The sequence below is a fragment of the Helicoverpa armigera genome, chromosome 5 (genome assembly GCF_030705265.1).
Source record: "Helicoverpa armigera isolate CAAS_96S chromosome 5, ASM3070526v1, whole genome shotgun sequence".
NCBI classification, from domain to species: Eukaryota; Metazoa; Arthropoda; class Insecta; order Lepidoptera; family Noctuidae; genus Helicoverpa; species Helicoverpa armigera.
The window spans coordinates 4,770,688-4,793,614 of record NC_087124.1 but is presented as its reverse complement, the minus strand read 5'-3'; the positions used below and the strand labels follow the sequence as shown (position 1 = coordinate 4,793,614).

Below are 22,927 nucleotides of genomic sequence, written 5' to 3'. Positions count from 1 at the left end.
TTATTGTAAAGTTAGAATTTGTATGCGACATGCGGGGCGAGGGCGAGTTGTCCTGCGTCCGTTATGAAGTCACACATATCCTTAGGACCTACCAATTCTTGTTTTATAGCCGTCCATACAAACCTTGTCATGTGATCGCTACCTGCACTCTTCAGCTAATTTACATCTTCCAACAGACATCGCATCTTTCTTTTCATTTACACCTATTTCTTATACATCACTTTCGTTATAATACTCACAGTATGCACATATCTGGAGTGGAACTCTGTAGCCTCCTTGAGGAAGGAGAGGCCGGGGTGCGTGTCGACGACATCCTGCACCAGCGGCACGAAGTCCTCCGGTGCTAATGTGTTGCTCTTCCCTCGCGTCAGGATGTGCACGAACCGGGAAGCCATGTCGTGGCACTGTGACGTCATGCTGGAAATATAGGTTGTTAGTCAGATTGGCTTTGGCTTATTTTATGGAAGTTGATTATGTGGCCTGTAGATTTTTCAAGGAAACTGATCTGAGTACGAGATTGGGTAAAATGTGTCTGAAAATTGTTAAGATAAGCAGAAGAGAGAGAAACATCCATAACAGTTGTACCATAGGCGGATCCAGCCCCCAAAATGACTATAATATATGGCAGAAATTTCGCATACATTCACATTCACGAACTTCAAGTAGGTACATGATATGGGTAGTACATATCTAAATTGTACATTTATGTAGATCACTGACATAATACACACTTTTGCCGTAGTAGAAAAAATGCTTTCGCGATAGCAAGATGCTATATTAGATGCTTTTGAAAAAGATTGTTTTATGAGAGAAGCCAATTTATTAGGAGATAAAATTAATGTTGTAGGTATTTAATTTTAATTAAGCATGGCCACCTACTTAAGAAGACATCTTCCTGGCAGCACAAGTTTTATCTGTTCCAGATGGGTGCTTCGATTAACAATGCGCGCTGCTCATTGTATGTCACTGAGCATTTGGGCCAACAAGAAACCATAGCAAGTTCTGAACGAGACATATTATGAAACTAGTGTGGAGCATAGAGCATCACTGTATATTTTTGGATGACGGAATTGGATATAATTGACAGAAAATATATAGTAGGTTTTGAAGTTAAAATTTTGCCTTTCTTTTAAGAAAATGTTAACTTATCTTACAAATATATTTGAACCTAAGTAATTGTAGATATTTACAGATAATTGGTGCAAAACGTTTTCTTTATTTAAAATAGCCAATTATATACAATACATTTCTATGAAACATGACCAGTTTGGGAGCACTTTAGCCCTTCAGGATAATTACGAAGAAATACGCTTCAATTTAAGTTTGTAAGAAAATACTCTCGCTGTCTGTTTACATAATATACAACAGGGGAAAACTTATTTTTTATAGCGTAAATTATTTTTTATTACTTTCTTTCTTAAAATTTGCCCAGGGAAGCGTAATTAATACTAGTGAAAGTAACAATGCCTGGCGGGGTCGTTAGATGCCCGTGAAGTTCGGCTCAAGAATTTGAAAGATTTACGAAATTTTCTTCATTTTATTATTGAACTTTTACAAAATATTTAACCTTGATGTTAATCGGGTATTTTGATTGTTTTACAGCACAATGACGTGGTTAGTTTTATGTTATTGAACTAGCAAAGAATGTATTAAACTTGTGATATTTAGAAACACAATTATAGCATCAACAAATCAAAAGCAAACAATACACCTATAGATAGACTTTAAGCTTAGCAGAAACTACAGAATTATTAATTAAAAGAGATCTAGAAGCTTGCTTTACTTTGCTTTTTTCATAACTTCATAAACCAATCAGTCATCTTAACTCTCCTTTACGAAAACACGAAAACTACACACTCTTACATAAACCCAAATTGATTTCATCAACTTACTCTCTCCAGAAGTCGATGAACTTGTGTCCGTCGACGGGCGCGTGGAGGTTCTGCTGTGTTGCCAGGAACAGCGGCATCTTCCAGTACAGGGGACACTCGCATGCCTTCACTATGTGCTTGAAACTGTCGCGGGGGACCTGGGGACAACATATGAGAGTTTTACTATTGAGTTTTAAGAATTTCAGTGGGTATGGGAAACGTTTTAGGGGAAAAGGACATGATATGCCTTTGTTCAGTTCTCACTGGATGAAGATTAGGTTGATCTGCACTTGAAACGAGATCTTGCACGAGGAAAGAAAGACTACATAGAGATTTGTCGGTATCCAATGATAAGTCATATTTATAACCTACTTAGGAATAGAGTTTGAATAGGCAATAATAATGATGTTCAGGTACAATATCAAGCATTGACTTCATTAAAAGTAAAATATAGATCTTTAAAAATAATAATCAGGTAACCTGATTTTCATTAATCCAAAAAGATGATCCACTTTTTCTGCCCATGATGGTCAGCAACCACAATAAAGACGGAATAAGTGTTACTAATGGTCCATTGTTGTCCAAAAACGTGCGGACACCGACAGTTATGTCTCCCAAACGTTCTGAACGCGGTTATCTTTACATTTCCGCTTCCTCACGCAGCCGTGTCAATGGTCGTGACAGGTGGACTGAAATAGCTCTTATATTTTCACGCATGATCTGCTTGGAAAAAACCTAAACATCCTCTTCATTTTGGATCCTGCTTGAATTACAAGAGCAAAAATAAATCCTTGATTCACAAGAAGTATAAATTCGATACTGAATCTCTTTCAAGATAGTAACGCTGAATTGGGGATAAATGGATTTTTGGTATGGACGCCTTTAAGGCAGAAATCTTATTCTATTCCTATTACTTGTGAATCAATGATAAGCTATACATATTTCAATTCTATCATTAGTTGAATGTGCGAAACCTATTCGCAGAATAGCACTTCAGTTAATGTCTGTATTTCACCCCATATGCATTTATTCCCAGTAGTCAGTACAATAATATTAAGAGAGAAGGGATCGCTCCAATACTCGGAAGGAATAAATATAAAGAATACATTCACATGAGATATACCTACTGGCATATAAATCGCATTCAGCTTCTATCTGACCTTATTTGATTCCAATACTCTTTCACGGGATTAGGTTTTATAGAAAGCTTGAAAGAACTAAAAGGTATTTTTCTAGTACATAATCCTCGCTTCTAACACGTCAAATAATTTAATTTGATTAAATCTTCAAATACTTTTGTTAAAATTCATGAATGTTGTTTGCTCCGAGTGGTTGCTCTTCCAGCGAAAGGGTCATTCGGGCGGCCAGACAGTCAGACGCCTGGCGGTCTTTATTATCAGAATTTACTATCGTAATTTAGGAGATGTGGTCAAGATTTTCCACATTTTATTTCACCGTAAGAATTTTGTATTCAAAATTCAAAGAAAAATATTTCTCAAGCAATTTGGCTACCTAAACCACATCAAAAGAGAACGGTTTCCACCCCAGCTTTGATCTAACGTTGGTGACCAAAGCAAACACGACCCCACAAAGCATATAGGTAGTCTCTCAGTCAAGTTGTCATTCTATATTCACATAGGAAGGGCGCATGGCCGCGGGCCGCGGGGCATCAAGCCGACTTGTCAAACCTAGTCGTCCATCGGCTATAAATAGTCACGTCAAGTCGGCTTGACCTACTTACGGGCGGTCGGTGACCCCGCGACGAGCTCACTTGTCGTTTGAATTAGGAATATCGTCCTATTAATGCCCTCAACACCTTTTGTGTCAACTGGTCAATGAATTCGCCGGAAAAAAATTAAAGAAGAATTTTTATCACGAAAATTAGCAACAGCGATAGATAGCAGTTTTCTTTTGCGATATTATCAGTAAAAATAGTAAATTACATACTTAATGAAACAAAATTTAAAAATGTAATTTTTTAATGTTGAATACATAACATAAACGAATTTAATAAATGGGAAACGAGATTTTATTTGAAAATTGTTTTTTCCAATACTTCACACGTTTCGACTAATGTTTAGTGTATGTTTTCAAGACGTCGGCGTTTTTTGAATTCACAAATACCGAATTTGTTAAAAATATTATTAATTTATGTGTAGAATGCGGATTTGGTTCACGAACGGACGGCTGTATGTCATTGTCGCCTCTGCATAAGCTGAATGAAACCGATACGCAATTCTCTGGGGACCTTCACAGTTATGAATATGAATTCACATTAATATTCATAACATTATCGGAATAATTTTATAATTAGCATTATCATTTCTTAGCTGTTAATTTTTAATGATTTATTAAACAGATTCGGTAAACGACTGTTTATTTGTAGCGCTATAAAGTTTGTAATTTTTAGCACTGTCAATTTACTTGAGTTTTCAATTCCAGGAAGTAGATAAGTTATTAATAGCTGAAGTAGCCTTTATTTCAAGGAAAATTAATAAATACAGTGTATTTATTTTGTATATAAACCAAAGCCATAACGTTTTGGTATTAAAAGGTAGAGCCTACCTAACCAGAGATAATCATGTGGAATTTATAACAACAATGCAGTTAAAAAATATTCGTTCGTGTAAATCTATGGTAATAGTTATACCATATTTGTAGAGATCATAATAAAATAGTAGTGTAATAAAAAATAAGTATGATAGCTTAGGATTATTAATGCTCATTTTGGCATGCCTTTATTTAAAGGTGTAGAGATACAGAGCGGTCTGAAATAAAATAGAGATGATAATTTAAATATTAGACTAAAATAAATATTGAAGCACCTATTGAAAAGTTTAATACTTATTCGCTGAATAATAAATTAAAATGAATTATGTTTAACATTTTTCAAAAAGATTAAACTTTATATAAATAAATAATACCTATTTAAATAGCCTTTCAGAAATCTTTGTGCCCGATAAGAATATATTTTTATCAAGAATATCGTATCAAAAGTATGCCTTGTACAAAATTGGCATGAAATTGCACATGATCGCAATAGGAAATGGAAAGAGGTTTTGGCCAAACTGGGACACCACTGGCTGGAAAATACTCATTCAGTTTTATATTCTAGATTCTAGAATATTTTTGAATTCAAATCAGTTCTTAGTCGAAGGCATTGCCGAAGGTTATGAGAGATTTTCTTGTGAAAGTTGACGGAATCGAGGGAATACGGGTCAGACTGATACTTAGGTATATTATTAGATCCATTAGGGCTGGGCTACCTGATAATTTAAAACTTCACTTTATGAGCTGTGCCTCAGGTGCCACTCTTTTGTTTACTGTTTACTTTGCTTGAGCTTAAAATGTTTTGTTTGTTACACACATACATACACTCTAACTAAAGCATACAGGACACTTATTAATGATCGGGATAAATGACGCGAACATGAAATAGACGGTAGAGAGTGATAAATACTTAGGTACGTTCTTTACAAACGACAAGCTATTTCTCAATAGCAACAGGCAATTAGATACTGGATACTGATACCATGAATAAAAACAATTAACTCGCATAAAAACTCCTTGATATATCCTACAATCTGACATGTAGTGTGTACAGAACCGCATTTAGTTACCGCCTCGCTCCACTGGAGCGCAACAATATTCCATCTCCATGACTGCACTGTATAGATTGCTGCTTTTAAACGAGCTATTGTGTGTCGAAGCTGTGTGCAGCCAGCAATGTATGTCGTACATTGCGATATAATATGTTTGTACGTATGAGAGTAGTTACTCATGATGACTTTTGTAATTACTGCTGAAGGCGCTGATTAATTTATGATGGGCGTGAAAGATTAAGCTCATATGTAATGGAAACTGGATGGATCTATATTTAGTATAAAAACCTGTGTTTGTTTATTGTACAGGTACTTTATTATATCTTGTCGTTTTTCCTTACTTTTTTGTTTGTGCGCTTCGATTTATAGTAGATATAAGAAACAATTAATGATGTTTTAATAAAGAAAAATAACACAATGCTAAAAGCGGCTTATAATAAATCCTGTACGTTAAAAATTAATCGCATCATCCTCAAACCTATTAAAATACGGGGCTCATTTTCACGAAAACGCGGCCCATCCACTAAGCTAAATAACGCGGATTAAGTTATTCTACTTATTTAGCGACGGTTGATACTGGTTGGTATTAAATTAAAGCGATTCTGAAGCGCTTTTATTAACGGCCTATCCCAATAATCTGTCTATCCATTGTTTTCTTTACTAGAGATAGAGACCTATTTGACATTACTCGTACGGGGCTAATGTCAAAATTCCCATCTCTAGTAGGTACGCAAAACTGTAGATGGATTAAATATTGGGACGGTAGTAAGAGATGGTCCGTGGCGCTTCTAGGCGTTCATGAGTACGGGAAACCACGGTTAGCGCACTGCGGTACTTCGCCAATCATATTATGACACTCTGATTAGTGTTTGGCGTGATAATTAAGATTGCACCTTAATTAGTGGTGCATAATGTAGCATTTTGCATAAAAGTCATTTGGATTTCAGATTTTATTTTTATATTTTGATGTTGTATTTATAACCTGAGTATGGAGTGATAAACCTCATCATAATAAGTACCACTCACGAAGGAAAGGTTTATGGATCTATTTTCGATAAGACAATAATTTAGGGAGAGCCGAAAGACGCACTCTTGCCAAAGTTAAATTAACCTTTTTTTTATCTTCACCACCATAGGCTTGATTTGTGATATTTTATTTCATAGATAACAATATCCTGGGTTAGTTTTTACATCACATTCTCCAAACATAGTCTAGATCTATTATGGCAAGGATCATGGTAGTACCTATGCCATAACTTTACGAAGTCCCCGTTATGAAGCTTTACTGTTATTGGCCTGTAAACTTATACTGCACTATTCTTCAGTGGGGACGAGCTAGCTTTACGTGAAGTGTGGTCTTGCCTTGTGATATTATATTTAGGAAGAAGAGAAACACATTTTTGGGTGTTTTTCATATGACACCAAGCCTTTAGTATTATTATGAAGCTGAAGAATTTATATGTTTGCGTTAAGCTAATTTCAGGAACTAAAGGTTCAGTGTTAGATAGCCCTTTTATCGTGGAAGCTCAGGTGTGCGAATTCCCCACGGGATGTTATAGGTATCCCGAAGTCGAAGCTAGTAGAAAATGTCTAAAGTTTAATGAACTCGTGAATAGTAAGTAATACATCGAAGAGATGTTTAGAACTTGTCTCGTTCATTTCATCATTAAAAATATTCATAGATTTTACACAAAGATATTTGACATTTCATGTCATCTGGTGATCAGAGCTTAAAAGAGCTAGCTTTCCGTCAATGACAACCAAACACTGATCGACTGAATACTAACTGCTTTACACCTACAAGTATGAATGCAATCACATATCACATTCCGATGTGTACATCCAATCATATAATAAGTATAGTACTTCAAGATGATGATATATTTGAACGAGTGCCTCTGCAGGCCATGATAGCCACTTACCTCCGAGTAGGAAGTGACCCAGAATTCTAATAGATTACAGACGCGCTCACTGGTTTGAGTTTCAGAAGGTGTTAGGATATTGTTATGCCCTTAAGATGTTATTGAAAAATATACTAAAAAGTAAGATGAATTGATGGTAGGACGTGGTTATAAAATTACAGAAGGTTATGCCATGGTTTAGGTTTAATAGAATTAAAAAAGTTTATATTTCAAAAGATTATCATCGAATTAAATAAAACATAATTCTATTGATATACTTAATTACTTAAAAATTATTTATCTACCTTGGACCGAAAGCCCACCCATAGCACAGACCGAATTTCATATAAGTACTTGATAAGTAGACTGCGATTATATTTTCAGAAAAATCAACACTTGCCAGAAGGGCTTAGGTTAATCCTATCCTAAGTCCTGTTATTACCCAATTTTCTCTTATCCGAGTTAATTTAATACAACTGTAATATACGATTCATTGATTTTCATCCCTTTGTTTTCATTATTAATAACGTTATCATATTGTGTTCATGACTATTTTGGCTAATAGGCGAGTAGGCCCCTATCTATTACCTACACGATATCTTTGCTATTCAACTAAATAGATACGTAGTTCGTAGGATATTGGAAAGAATAAAGATCATAACTGATATATATTTCATGTATTGTTAGCTTTATCACGGCTTTCTTAAAAAAATAACGAAATTATGAAATCTGTCACAAAGCAAAGGCATCGTGTTCTATAATTCCTAATTTAAAATTAATAGCCCTCACTGCAGCTCCTTCAAATATGTTCATTCATTCATTCAAGTTTTCGTCGCGTTCATATACCACAAAAGGCCGCGAGCGTAGCTCACTTATAAATATCGCATTATACTTTAGCTGCACCGCTCCGATTGACCCAAATGTGTTGAATAGGGAAAGAGGTCGCAAAACGACCGCCGAGTGGGCTGGGCTTGGAACAACCGACCCTTTGATGGACTCACCCGTGATGGCATTTCCGATACCAAATCGAGCTACAGTAACATAATTCTTAGGCAATGTGTTCTAGAAATAATTTGTTAATTGATTTCTTAAATTCATTCCGCGAATCAAATAAAATAAATCATGAACGCGTTCATAAATTAATTCATAAAAACTTGAAATTAGAACGTTCTGAAATCTCGATAGAACTTTTTTCAGTGTGCAAAAACTGGCGAAGTTGTTCTCGGGTTTGGATTGATTTAAATTAATTATATTCCAATTTATATTAGTAGGAGTAGAAGGACGAAGAAAATAGCGAAAGTAATGATCAGAAAAGTTTCTAGACATAACAATAGACAAAATCTTAAAAAGGAACCTAACTCACTACTTAACTTCTTTTTATTTACACCATAGACAAACTACGAAAAATGCTCTCTTTTTCGGAAGTTATTGTAATGAAGGTGCTGAAAAACAATAATTGTCTTCACAAAACCCGTCTATAAAATGATATAAATCATTCTATCACGTAAAAGACATGTTAATCCGTATAAAACCAGCAATAAATACACCTGAATAAAAACTACAACGACTTGTAATTACTTCCCGCCTTCGTCGGCGTCGCGTCGTAAATACGGAACAATGGCTACCTTAGGACGTCATTTGCATTATGTTACATGTCGTAATATCCGTGAGAAGAATCTCACGTCCTCGCAGACATGCTGACAAATTGTTCCAAGTCAACATTTTGATTTGTGATCCCACAGTTTTTTTGAAATTATTTTGGTTTTTACACTGTTTTAAGAGCGGGTTACGTATGTTTACCTACTTATTTTGTTATCTGTGAAGCTAATTAAGTAGGTGTTGTTTTAGTCGTTTCTATGTGAATCGTGATTGTTTCAAATAATGATGATTCGACATAATCAAGTTTTCTCGGAACGGTGTACCACATTATGTATTACAATAACGCAAACTGATGTTCATAAAGCCCCTTGTGTGATGTTGTATAATTCGGCTGAATAATGACATTGACAGGACATCAATCCAGATTCCGTTGCCTAAATATGTTAGTATTCAGCTTCTATAATACACGATGTGCTTTCACCAATTTGGGTAAACATATGGTTGATTAAAAGTCTTCAAATGTAAGAACTACAATAATTCTATTCTTTCATCCTAAACGTTAGTTACTTTGTCTCAATGCAAAGAATAAACTTGTTTACGAGCAAATAGCCACAGAGGGGAAAATAATCGTAAAATCTAAATGATCGTCCTCGCTCGTTGATCATCGGCCACTGTCGGCTTGTGGCGCAGTGTTGCCAACTTGTCACGGGACAGCTAAGCGGATAAACCTTTGTGGACCTCCATGCAAAGTGGATTGTTCATTATCACTGATTGTGAGCTGGTCTTTGCAAATTGCAGCCAGTGACTCTTGGAGAAATATTGGACGTTAAGGATTAAGAACAAAAATATAATCGAATGTGATAGAAACTAAAGTTGTTTTTCTGAAAATGTTAGGTATGAAAACCTCGATCATTTTATATTTCAGATTATGATTTTCCGAGGACTATCCACAGAAATCTAAGGAATAGTATCTGTGGGACAAAGCAAAATTGCAGCATCTTTTCCGAATGTTTATTGATTCCGTTCAAACCAGATGTTTTTCTCCGAAACGTCAACATACAGAATACATCGTCCCAGGTTAGAATAGCAATAGCACGGAGGCAGCATCGATAGCATCTTTGTTTTCTCCGCTTTCCCCAGACGACAGCTGTGCTTGTTTGCCTCATCAATTACAAAACGAGGTCTTACTATTGCAGAATTTTAATCACGCAGTAAGGATAAAAGAATGGAGATGCCATAATGCAGGCAGTCTGGTAGGTCAGGCGCCTTCAACTAGGTAAAATTCGTATGGTGGACATGATCAAAACGATCACTTGCGTGTGAACCAATGAGGCCTTTGCGTTCTTTGAGATTTCTTCTTTCTGTCAACGATTTTTGGTATTACAAAATTTGGTCGGGTCCAAAGAAGGCGTATAAAGCGGGCGGAAACAGTATGGTTCCTCTTCCCCCGCTCACCCACATTTTGGCGCGTTACTTTCTTAGGAGATTTTTTACTATGGCACCTCCGCTTGTCATTTTGTTCTCGATGATTTTATTTAGTTAATAGATTCGTCCGTCACCGTATTAGGTGCATGGTAATTAGCGTTGGACCTGCCTCGTGTGGGATGGTACTGCTAGTGGATAGAATATAGGATGCAATGTCCTTTATAAGGTGTCAATGTGTTATTTGCATTTGAATATATTTAAATAAGCAATGGAAGTGAATACTCATTTGCAAGAGGATCTACAATAAACTGCAATGTCTATAAGTATTTAAATCGTTCAAACTCCTTAAAGTACGAAAGTAGCTTTGTTTATGGTAACTACTTATAAAGATCGATAAAAGTAACTCGAAGAAGTGCAGAAGTTTTTTTCGGAAAATTCATTCCTCTTCTTCGATTTTCATGACAGTCCTATGATTCTAGCAAAGAGTATAGATAGATACCATTTGCTAGTGTACTCATAAAAATAACTAGCATAGATCTATGGTTATTACGGAATGGCTACCTTGGTTAGTGTTTTACTGAGAACATATAAACCCGTAAATGGGTGGAACCATTCCGTCAGCAATAAAGACTGAGGAAAGCAAAGCGGCGAAATGAACCGATATTATGTTTTATTACCAGGACAGCTTAGCTATAACCAATAACCATAGCTAAGTTTCATATTATGGATTTCGTTATAAATATGGGTTAATTACGTTCACTCATCTTTAAAATAGATCATTTTCAAGGAGTCCTTATGAGATTGATCTAAAAAATAGTAAAGGACAAAAATATTAAATCTTGTTTTGATAGGTCTGTTGGTCCTCTAAGGCCAAACTTTACCGAAAACATAAACGTCCGTTTTTTAAATACATCTGTTAACTTTGAAAATTCATATTAGTGTTAAAAGAATACTGAAGCTTATGTTGTGGGAGAACTTGGGCCTATGTTTACTATTCTCTACACACATGTGCCTATAGTATTTAGGCACGGGTACGAGTATATGAGCTGCAGTTTGTCACAGTCGCTGGACTTGCCAACTGCACAACTCGGCTGTAGCGGCCATTAAGTCTAAAGCTCTACTCCCGAGTGTTGCCGAGCCGAGCCAAATGCTCGTATATTGTTCATATTGGCCATAGGATGCATATGGGTAAGTTACTGTACGTACTTGTCATGAATCGTCATGAGGGATGATATGGTTTACGGTCACCGTTAGATACACTTACTTACCAGTTGTCAAAATGATTTGACCAATGGCGGCGATTTTATAGCTGTCTGGCTGGTTTAGTTATCGTATAGTTAAACGGTGCAACTCATCTTTAGCTGTCAAACTTAGGACCTCCCTTCGTAATTGCGTCAGGGTTCCGACAGTCGAATATAGCATGTTAGTTTCTCTTCATCTAATTCACTTTCCATTTCCAATTTTTCTTCAACTCTTTCATCCACGGAAGTCAATCAACCAGCAATGTAATTCTCATAGAAAACTTGTCACGGTATATCTCCATCTTTATTACAGAATGTAATTAGTTTTCATAACGCGATTGTTCACTTAACTGTAGCGATACTATCGTAATTGAAATGTAAGCGGTTTCTTTTGATGGCGGAGAATAAATTCTAATCATTTAGTTGATCTAGTGAAAGTGAAGCTTTGAAGTAATTAATATGCTTTGTATAAAAATACTAAGAAGTAGTTAAATATTTATTTTCTCTTGTTTGCTGTAAGAACTGTAAGAAACTAAAGGTACAGTTTTGTTTTATTTTGTGGCTATGGTCAAGGTTGCCGTGACTGTTGGACGTTTCACATAAATTAATGTTAAATTACTTCTGCCACACATAAAGTGTTAAAGCTTATGATTCACAGTACAACAGAAGCGGTAGATTGTTTCAGTCAATGATGTCATCCGAGACCCCAAGTGCCCATACATCTTCAGAAGCTGACCAAAACCTTGTTTCAGAGTATTAACATTGTACCTATATTTGCCTTAATTTTAAGCACCTTTGTAAGGTTTCAGACATCAAATCGGTTTAAAGTCATAATCTGGTGACGTAAGACACTAGCTGGTCTCAACGGTTTCACCCGTGTCCCGAGGCGGTAATTTCCCGCATCCAGTTTTAAAAGTTTCCTTCACTCCCTGACGCTATTTTACTGTAAGGTTTCATCAAAATCCGTTCAGTTTTTGACGTGCCATTGTTACAAACTTCCAGCTATCCATCCAAACATCTACGTCAAATAAACATCTAAGTTTAAAACATTTACGTACGCGTGTCATTCGCGCAAGTTTCAAACGATTTTCTTTGAACAAAGCTGCAACTAACCCAGTTTATAAGTTGTTTTGGAGCGTCTATTATAGATAGGCGTGGAATATTGGTGCAAACTGAACTAGTAAAGCAAATAGTCGTTTACCCGTGCCGGGGTGAGCCAACAACGCTTTATGAAGTGCAAACTACGCCGACAAAAACAAAAGCCAACTGCATAGGTAGGTACTTCTTTTTTTGACTTGGATAGTACATTTAGTATTTTAACGGCTTCCACGGGAATCTGCATGGGCGATTGGAAGAGAAATGTCGCATGGATAAAGATAAATGGTCGATTTCCTATGGTAATGGACGGTAATGTGTTGTTTGTGAAACTCTCTCAAAAGGGACGATTCGGGAGATTTTTTGTGTCAGAAATGTGCTTAGTTTCGTGATTCGGGAGATTTTGTCAGAAATGTTCTTATGTTCACATGAAAGTACTGTGGTGACACAGTTATTGTTATAATAAGAACATAAATCGTCGTATTGAAACCTTCATGTAAGAAAAATCCATCATTGAAATCGGTTCATCCTTTCAAGAGACACATAGCGGTCAAACTTAAAACACCCCTATTTTTAAATTGGGACTAAATCCCATATTTCTAGCAAGTACACTTAATGCTGTCTCATTAGAAGATAACTAGAGAACAGGGTACATACAAGAATAACATAAGGTCGGATCTGGCACGTCGCCAGTGCAGTATCGGCCGATAGCCCGATGTGCCGTCCGTTGTTACGATCACGCTTGACTCAAACTGAAAACGGGACCGGCGCATACTAGTAAGAGCTCCCGTATACAGCATACTGAAAACGAAACTGTCGGCTGATAGGTTGTTGACGGCTGACGGAATCGTGAATCGAATCAAACTTTTTATGCCAAGTTCATCAATAGCATAAGCGTAGGTTTCCTTGAAACAACTGTATTCTCACATTCTATCGTTAAAAGAACAGTTATTTAAAAAAAAAACGGATGTTTATGTCGTCGTCTACTAGTGTTGGGGTATCAAGCTCCAGTTTTGATGCTGGTGGTCTAAACTTAATAAAACCCTATTGCAGTTTGATACTGGCCTATCTAATACCTGATCGTTGTTATCCATCTCCGTACTAATTTGAGAGAGAGAACGATCAAACTATCGGGCGACTAAAGTTCGCAGTGTGAGAGTGCTCTTATACGGGTAATGGTCCACCGAGACTTGATGTATCGCTGTTGTGTGTGACGTGAATACTCGTGTTTGGGGGATATTAATGATTCCGCTACCTGCTTGATTGCCGTGATAACGAGAATGGAGGCAGCAATGGAGTTATATAATTAGGTTTGTGAATAGAATAGAATTGAATTGAGAGAGAATTGGATAATGGTTTTGGTTATTATTTCATCATCTGTCTAGCTTTTATCCAACTATGTTGGGATCAATCAATCTAACTGGATGCACATAGCGTTTTACAAGTTGCGACTGCCTATCTGACCTCCTCAACCCGGGCAACCCATTATTCCTTGGTAAGACTGGTTGACAGATTTTCTTGCTTCCCTTTCTTTCTTCTGACTACGAGTAACGACTGCAAAGGATGTTCAAATGGCAGTAACTATGTATTTGTTTACCCATTTTCAGAAACTATTGATATAATTAAATTATGTTTTAAAGTAATAATTCCCCGAAGATTACTATGACTTCAGTTTATTATCTGTATACTAAGTATAAAATATATGAACAGGACGTTTATGGCAACTTTGATGGAAATCTGTTCGCGGAACCAGCGAGGGCATCATAGTAGGTACTTGAGAACTGAATCATCGTTAAATTATCGAAATAGTGCATATTGCAATTACAGGCGGTCATTCACAACCAATATAGTGACCTAATTGGAATCCCTTGGAAGAACTCTCCAAATTGTTGAAATGCATTGAATATCTTTCGAAATAGTTCTCTAAAAAAAAACATATAATTCAATAACAACTCTTATATGCGTGTATTTTATATGGTTCCATTTTATTTTGAAAATCCCATGTAGACCATCGACAACAAACTCCATGGATATTGAGACATAAAGTTCGGTATTTTAGCTTTTATACTCGAGATGTGAAAACCGTCTTTACTGCCGTAAAATTGATGGGTTTTAAACTTTGATGTACTTCTCTCGCGCATGTTATGGCATTGTCTAAATGCGTCATCATTTTGACATGCAATCATTGCTACTAAGAAGGAGTATGCTTTAGGTACAGAATCATGAAGTACCTATATAAAGATGTATCAAAATATATAATATGTACTTGTATTGACTTAGGTAAAGCTTTTTCACAAGGAACTAAGAAATTCGACAAATTAAACGTTTATTTGGATTTTTTTTGTCAATTTGTCGGAAACACCGTCCATACCTTTGGACAGCTGTGCCATCTCCTCCGAAATAAAGACAGTACAATGAACATTGTAATATTCGTATAATAACGTAGTTATATCAATGTCTGTCTGTCAACGCGTCACTAATTCGTGATTTACGTCAGCTTTATTTGGCACGAGTCCAGCCATGACACATGTCAACATTATCGCCATTAAAATTTAATTTCTCCTATGTGGAACAACTGGACTATTGTACCTAATAGTTGATTTCTATATTGCGAAATAGAATACATTTTTAGTTAAAGTAAAACTTTAGTAAAGCCAAAGAGTAAAGCATAGTTTGCAAAAATGTACGTCGTTTGACTCATCTTGGCGGGAACACGACCGTGCCCACAGATAAAATTTCACTTTTGCTGCCTGTCATGTCAAATGCTAGACATCCGACTACTAGACCAAAGTTTGTCACAATTCTAAGCGCGTTCCCATAATTCAGTCAAAAAATTGTTCGCCTAGCTAGATCATTTGCGTCAATGTTCCTAAGAGATGTCATAAAATACAAATAATTCGCAAATAATGTCATATTTCAACGAATTCATTTTGTTATTCATTATAATGTTTCATATCTGTCCCATTTATTTTATTTGTAACATAATAAACTATCTCAGATTACAAAATTAATGTATCCTAGGAAATAATGTTTTAGCAGCTAGACATACATTTAAAAAGTTTCGCCATTTATTTCTTTAACATTTGGATGTCGACCATGTTTTATTTCGCATAACATCTTGCTTTAAAGTTTACCGACATTGAAGATCTTTCTCTAGACCTCCACTTATTAGGTTATCTAAACATTTGAGTATTGGCATGCCTTTTGCGGCGCGTCGTGCCGATACCCTTGTATGGAAACTTAGCTCAACAGACCAACAGATAAGCATTTCTCGCCGTATTTGCATTTCGAAGTATTGAAGCTAGTGCTAGAGATCTCGTACTTTGGTTTAAGATTTAATATTTTATTTGTCGTGTTTTGGATTCCCCAATATTGAATTTTAATACGTGATGAGATGCAGCTGGTGGCGAGCAGTAAGCATAATTCTATCCGAGAAAGAGTTGGACTATATTATGTTGCTTGGAATTTTTTCCAACTACGTATTTATCTAAATATTTTTGCTATTAATGGCAAAGAAAAAATAATTCTACGGGTTCTCACAAGAAAAACAAAACTCAGTTTGTTTTTCCAATAAACCATAAATTATCTCCATTGTTCTCTTACCAAATCTCATTTCTGGACTATATTTCCGAAAATATCCCTATTTCAGCCAATCTGACTATCTATCACATATCGTTGAACAAATCGGTTCGAGGTAGGGCCATTCAATAGCCGTGGCTAACCGAGTTTCGGCCTTCTTCGTCCAATTACATAAAATATCCGCCAGAGGACGCTCGCCGGCAAAATGACCGTATTTGGATGTCACCCAACTCAGATTGTTTTTTTTTCGACGAAATTATTGAAATATGACGAATTCTACGTCTGGAGTTGATATATGTGTCGTATATTTGTCATGTCATGTATATTGAATGGCGTGTCCCTTTGTCGTTGTCTCTGAGCAATATCTGGCAGTTTTTGCGGTAATTTAGCAATGGTTCGCGTTGAGCCGTTAGTTTTTTTCATTGCTTATTCTTTATCTTCAGTCTACTGTGCAAAAAGGATTACTGCAAAAACCGTAACTGCATGAAAGAAAACAGAAAAAACTCTTAGAAGACAAAATGTAACAAAATAAACGGTTGTGCTCACGCATAATATTATTTGGACGTGTAATATAATCGCGTCAGATTTTGCGTTAACATCGTAAATTCGGCAAATGCAAATCCGAAGCTTAAACGGAATTTGTACTAGATTGGATTTATCGATTCGGTTTAGGGCTGTTTGGTACGAAAATTGTTTTTTTACGAGCCCGTGGAGGTTTCGTCGATACTCTCGCTCCATCGACCGTGCAGATAACATTTGTATGCTTAATCCGACATTACCCTTAACGGCTTAATTTTAAACGATACGATCAAACAGCCATCTTCATATTGAAACCAATCAAAAGGTCAGTTTGTTGCAACAGCGAAATTGATTGACATGGCGTCTAAATTTAAGTACCTACATAAATGTCGCGATCGTGCCAATAATATTAATGGATTGCTCTTTCAAATAGACCGATGATTAGTTCGGTTGGATCGATTACGAATCGGCTAAAATAATGATTTACGTCGCATCATTGTCATGTATTTCATGCTGATGCTTCAGAAGTGTACCCTAATCAAACTGCGTTTTCTTTATTCTATCACATTATTTAGCATACTGTCATTTATATACTTTTATACTCTACAAATTCACACTTATTTCGGTAATTACTCCTCAAAGTTACTGGAATTGTAAATCTCACGAACTTTCAAACCTGAACCCTAATTAGGTAATTCCGAAAGTCTTATTGGGTCAAGATGATATCTTCAGAATTTGAATAACATTTCTACATATTTTATGTTTGCGTTGAAAAGTTTTCGTCTCGAAAAGTTCGACGGAGAAACTTGGAGGCCTCGTTAAGCTGAGAAAGTAATTTAACGATACTGAGTCTTCAGCGACTCGTCATGATCCTACCAAATTGATTTCTAAGAAATCTTATTCTTATTTACGAAGTACTCTTATTAGAAGTAATTATATTGTTGAATGACAATTACATGTTCAGAAGTCTTATAATGACAATAAAATTTGGGATTTAGGAGTACCCGTGAGCAGTTAGGCGCTTCATATGACATTATTAAGAGGTTAATTACATTTGAAGATAAGTATCTAAGTAATTGTAATTAGAAGATTGTGATTTAAGAGTTGTTAGATCTTGGTATTTATTGTTGTCTCTGTAGACAGGCTATTATTAAGGTACACTTGGAGATAGCTAACTAGACGATATTATTAATTTACTCACCTGACTATTAGGGAAGGTGGCGAACGCAGACTGTACTTTATGAAGCGCATGGTCCTGCTGGTGGCCAGGAGGTGGTCTGCCTTTGGGGAAGTGGAACCGTGGTATGACGCGCGCGGGGGCGCCACTGCTGGCTGCACCTCGCACGCTGCGCTGAAGCGTCGTGTGAGGGGGCGCTGACGCGGGCTTCGGAGGTGTGGAGGCGGCATAACTCTGTGGAAGATAGAACAAGATTTAGTATTGGTGTAACAAATATGACAGTTAAATAAGTGGCTGGTAGACCATGGAACTGTGCGTAGTAACGTCATCATTGATTTGGATGACTAAACAAGTATCAATGAAGACTAGAGAGTTATTCAATGATAATCAAAAGTCTCAAATTAGTATTAAAACTTAAGAATCCAGACTAGTAGTTGCGAAGTAACTATTACAGTAATCTGTGGTAGTACCTATAACCATTTAATAATATACCAATGTGTCCTCTCACACTGAAGATAAAATCGCGGTAAAGTAGTAAAAGCGAAGTTACGCGACACTCGCAAAGCTTCGGTTAGTCTCAGATTGCTTATTTATTTTGCAGTGACAGGGTTTACGAAAAGCTTACATTCTATTCAGGGACACTGCCGTATAAATCCTGTAGCTGAGTCTATAAACAACAAACGTATCTTCTATATATTTTCACTAAGTAGTAAGAATCTCTACCACAACTTTTATCCAAAGAAATAGGAGTATTTAATGGCGTGTGTGAGGTAAGTCGCAAGTCTGATTTATTGCGTGTAGGACTGTTGATATTTTCCCAGACCGCCTGTCGAGCCAGCGATGAAATAGAAACGTTCTGATCATGGAGAACAAAATGACGAGCGGAGATGTCACAACGGAAAATCTCTTAAGAAAGTAAAGTTGCCATAATGTGGGCGTTCGGCGGACGAGGAACGGTACCGGCTACTCATCATACGCCTTCTTCGGTATCCAAGATTTTTTGATAAAACCAAAAATCATCGATTGTGTCAAGGTTCAAACACCGTTTTGGTCACGTACCGTACGTATCGGACCTAGCAGAAGGCGCCTGACGGACCTGCCTTACGGCATCTCCGTTCATCTTTCCTTCCTCAGCGGTTCTGATAAATGTCTACCATCATATCTTTTCTAGTTATTGTAGGACATCCGACGGGTTGAGCGACAGATTCCTATTTGTAATGTTACAGAAATAAATTGATTTATCTGAATCAACTGATTTGGCTTTGGGTTAGTTCAGACTTCAGACTTTGTGGGAGTTAATATGGATTTGATGAAATGACTTATCATTGAATCACGTGTGTTTATCTGGACCGAGTATTGTAATAGAACGTATGTAGACGGCCAAAGGCTTCGTCATAACTGTTAAACAAAAGGCATAAGTAAACGTTTTATGCTTAGGTAATATGAGGATTATCTCACGATCTTTATTATTTTCGTTTAGAACCTAGGTACCTGGTACCTATCATGCTCCTTCTTCAATATTATTTCTTTATAACCACAAAGAAAATACTTGCATAATTTAGTACGCTTAGACGCCTTTATATGACCGTTTAAAAACGTACAGGTAACTTTACCTAAGTATATTGGCTTTTATGAAAATACGTAGTGTTCATATAACTTCTAGCTAAAAAACACATCGTGTATTATTTATACACACTACGCACTTGTGTGTGTGTGTGTGTGTGTGTTTTCATTTACTCGCAGCCGCGGTTGTAATATTTGCAAATGTCTGATATTACCAAGTGTATGAGGCAAAAATACAATGCTTACGGTTTAATAACTTTCTTTCATCCTTGAAGCTTTTACTGAAAGTGTCTTCAGCGGATATAAAGGCTATAGACAACACACATTTTCTTTTTCAGGGTACAATATCTACCAAAGCAGTCTTTGGTCGCTAATATAATTTGTTAAGTACCTAAGTAACAAATTCATATAGGTATCTTTTTGTCAGTAAGCTTACTTAACAGCAATATATTTATTCTTTTCACTTGTTTTGATTTTTGTAAAATTTTCACTTAAGATTAAAGATTAAGTCATAAAACTAATGTTTTCCAAATCTGTAACCCCTAACCATTCCATCTTACATCTTAGTTTCCGAGATAAAAAGCCTAATTTAAACTAAAAGTTTGCTAGATAGGTAGTAGATATAAACTCAGAACATAAAGTCAGTTGGTTAGTTAGTGATACTAATTCAACTCTCCATTGGCTAGTATTGACATTCCGATGTAGGTAACTGCCGCCTATCAACGCATTGGCACGGATAGCATTTCACTGTAGAACCCTTTACAAACAGTTTAACACACAAATTGTTGATATTAATCTAGGCAATTGTGTATAGTTTGTGTAATGCAGGGGTTATCTCCGAATCTACTGAACCGATTGTAAAAACTCTTTTACCCCGACATCAATCTTTGTGTGGTGTGAGGCAACATCTACATATTTTATCCGACTACGGGAAGGCGTTGCCTAAGGATGCTCGTATCAGGAATGAGGTATAATTACTTATGTGCATCATCACCACGTGTTTTCTTACGCCCTACTCAAAAAGTTCATCGACTTTGTAAAATGTATCAATAAAAAAAATAGGTGTGATATTTGGCATAGTGAGACGGCGCCTTTGCCAGAAATGTCGTCGTTCAGAAGTTTAACAATAGCACAGATAATATAGACAAAGCATGACAAAGGTCGCGCTGGATAATGCCGGTTAGTCTTCCTACAGAATAAATAAGATTCGCAAAAAATATTTCCTAAGTTCTTCTCATAATGGATCTCATTATTAAGACCCGTGTTTATAGAAAGAGGTCAAGTCCAAAGCTATTGACGCTCTTAAGATTGTATTTTTATCTGTTTTGTCAAACTAGTTTCCTGTTAATGTTGGTGATTCTATTACTTAATAATTAATACCTAAGGCTCTTCCGTTCTTTATACGACCTTTGTATGTCCAAACGTTCATTTGTAGATTCTTTTTTGTTTTTGCTTGATTACGTGACTATAGACTACTTTGACAATTCAAATTGTGGATAATAAAGTTTATATTGTCTAAAAAGTGAAGTAAGTTTATCATCTCAAATATAATAAAGCCTTCATTACTTTGAATAAGAAACGGTAAACAAGAGTTTTTTGTTTTGAGATCATAATCACTCGAGCGGCCTCAGAACGGAAAATTATGTCGCAATTACAGAAAATGTCGGGGACGAAAATTACTTTTGCAAAACATGAATTATTTCCAACAAGAATTTCTCCTGGTGAATGTTGTGAACTGTTATTTTACTACACTATTTCGAGTACCCGCTTAAACTTTTAGTCGGCCGACAGTTTGTTCGGCCTTATAAATCAGAACAGGTGAATGGAAGTGCGCACATAACAACGATCAGGTATTTGACCGGTATCAGACCGATTAAAAGCTGTGATTGAATTCTCGATTTTCTTTAAAAAAAACCTCCCATTGGGCCAACTCTCGGCCGACTAATTAGTCTTTAGTGTGCGGGTACAGTATAACTGTAATTTTACTACACTACTCTGAGGGCTGTTCTTTAGGTTTTCACACAAACGCATAAATCAGTGTCGCCTCCAAAACTTTGCGGAATGAGTCTGTGGGTCTCCGAAAATTCATTTCAACGTTAATTACAATGCTGGGAAGTCAAAAAGCGACCTTAAACTTTTTTGTGTTGAGCATGTGGGTGGTGCCGAGACGACTCAATCACCAGCTCAGCCTTTTGTACGGCTACCTCATTTTTCACGCCTTTTTTACCAGAGTCAGATGAAGTTTGTATAATACAGCTAGTATTACATTATATACTATTTATTAGTTTTCCCGCGGTTTCACCTGCGTTCTGAGTTCTGAAACTTCTTCCCCCTAGCCCATGTGAGTCGAGAATAGTGTAGCTTCCCAACGACGATTTTTTAAATTGGTTCGGTAGTTTTCGAGTCTTTTGGGAAAACAAACGCTCCAAATTTTTTTTCCTAATTATAATATCTGTAAATACTGTCATAGGAAAACTAGCGTGTACTAGTTTACGTCATTATAGTTGTGTTAGTGGCCAGTGTGTGGCCTCCATTGCAAATAGCTGACCCCATCAGTTCTCGCGGTTATTTAAGGTCAGCGATGTTCACATGTTTACTCACAAAGTATTCACGATCAACAAACCGCCACTAAACTGTGTAGCTAGTTTCTTTCAGTAAGTATGTAGATGAGAAAATTCTGCGGTACCTACTAATATTTTATATGCGAAATTTACTCTGTCTTTTTAGCTTTCACATCAAAGCACTGAACCGATTTTAAACCAAAGGTACACAGCCAAGGGCCTGAGAAAGGACATGGGCTTTCAGGGTGCTAGAAGTAAATAGTGTTAGTGCATTTAGCTTCTTTTAGCGACTTTTTGAAAGAGGTCGTATAGGCCTAATTGAGAAAAAAATACTTTCATTTTCTTTTCGACGCAGGTAGAGCTGCGGAGAACAGTATACAATAAAGTAAACATAACACAATACTTATTTTTTCCTTTAAAATGTCAGGTCTCACAGGACATTCCCACAAATCCTCTTAAGTCTAGGTGTAGGTTACATTCATCCATATAAATTGATCGTAAGCAGATTCTTTATCAAAACACACAATAAAATATTATAATATTTTCTTTTGCTATAAAGGCAGGAAGAAAAGTCTGGCAGGCAATTAAATTCAATTGGTTTTCAATAGAAATTTCATTACTTGGAAAAAGTTGCCTGAAACTCTTTTTCTTCGTACAATTATTCAAGCAGTTAGCCATTTGATTTCTTGAAGGCGCAATGTAGATAATAGATTCCTACAGATTCCTAGTGTCTATTATGGAATACGTAGAATAAGTATTTTATTTTATTTTTATTTAATCAATCTGATATATCA

At 36.3% G+C, this 22,927-nt stretch overlaps 2 protein-coding genes across 3 annotated transcripts in view; one reads left to right on the top strand and one right to left on the bottom strand.

Annotated features, from left to right (window-relative positions):
• Positions 1-22,927, bottom strand: part of LOC110370411 (serine/threonine-protein phosphatase 2A regulatory subunit B'' subunit beta) — a 128,381-nt gene that overhangs the window by 8,129 nt on the left and 97,325 nt on the right. For both annotated transcript variants that reach the window (XM_021326202.3, XM_021326210.3), the window contains exons 2-4: positions 18,034-18,243; positions 1,893-2,029; positions 240-417 (exon numbers count right to left, since the gene is read on the bottom strand). In XM_021326202.3, the coding sequence (XP_021181877.3) occupies positions 240-417; positions 1,893-2,029; positions 18,034-18,243 (525 nt within the window). The remainder of the gene's footprint in view (positions 1-239; positions 418-1,892; positions 2,030-18,033; positions 18,244-22,927) is intronic.
• LOC110370634 (MYND-type zinc finger-containing chromatin reader ZMYND8) overlaps positions 1-22,927 on the top strand; it is a 64,657-nt gene that overhangs the window by 39,495 nt on the left and 2,235 nt on the right. The gene's annotated exons all lie outside the window — the stretch shown is intronic.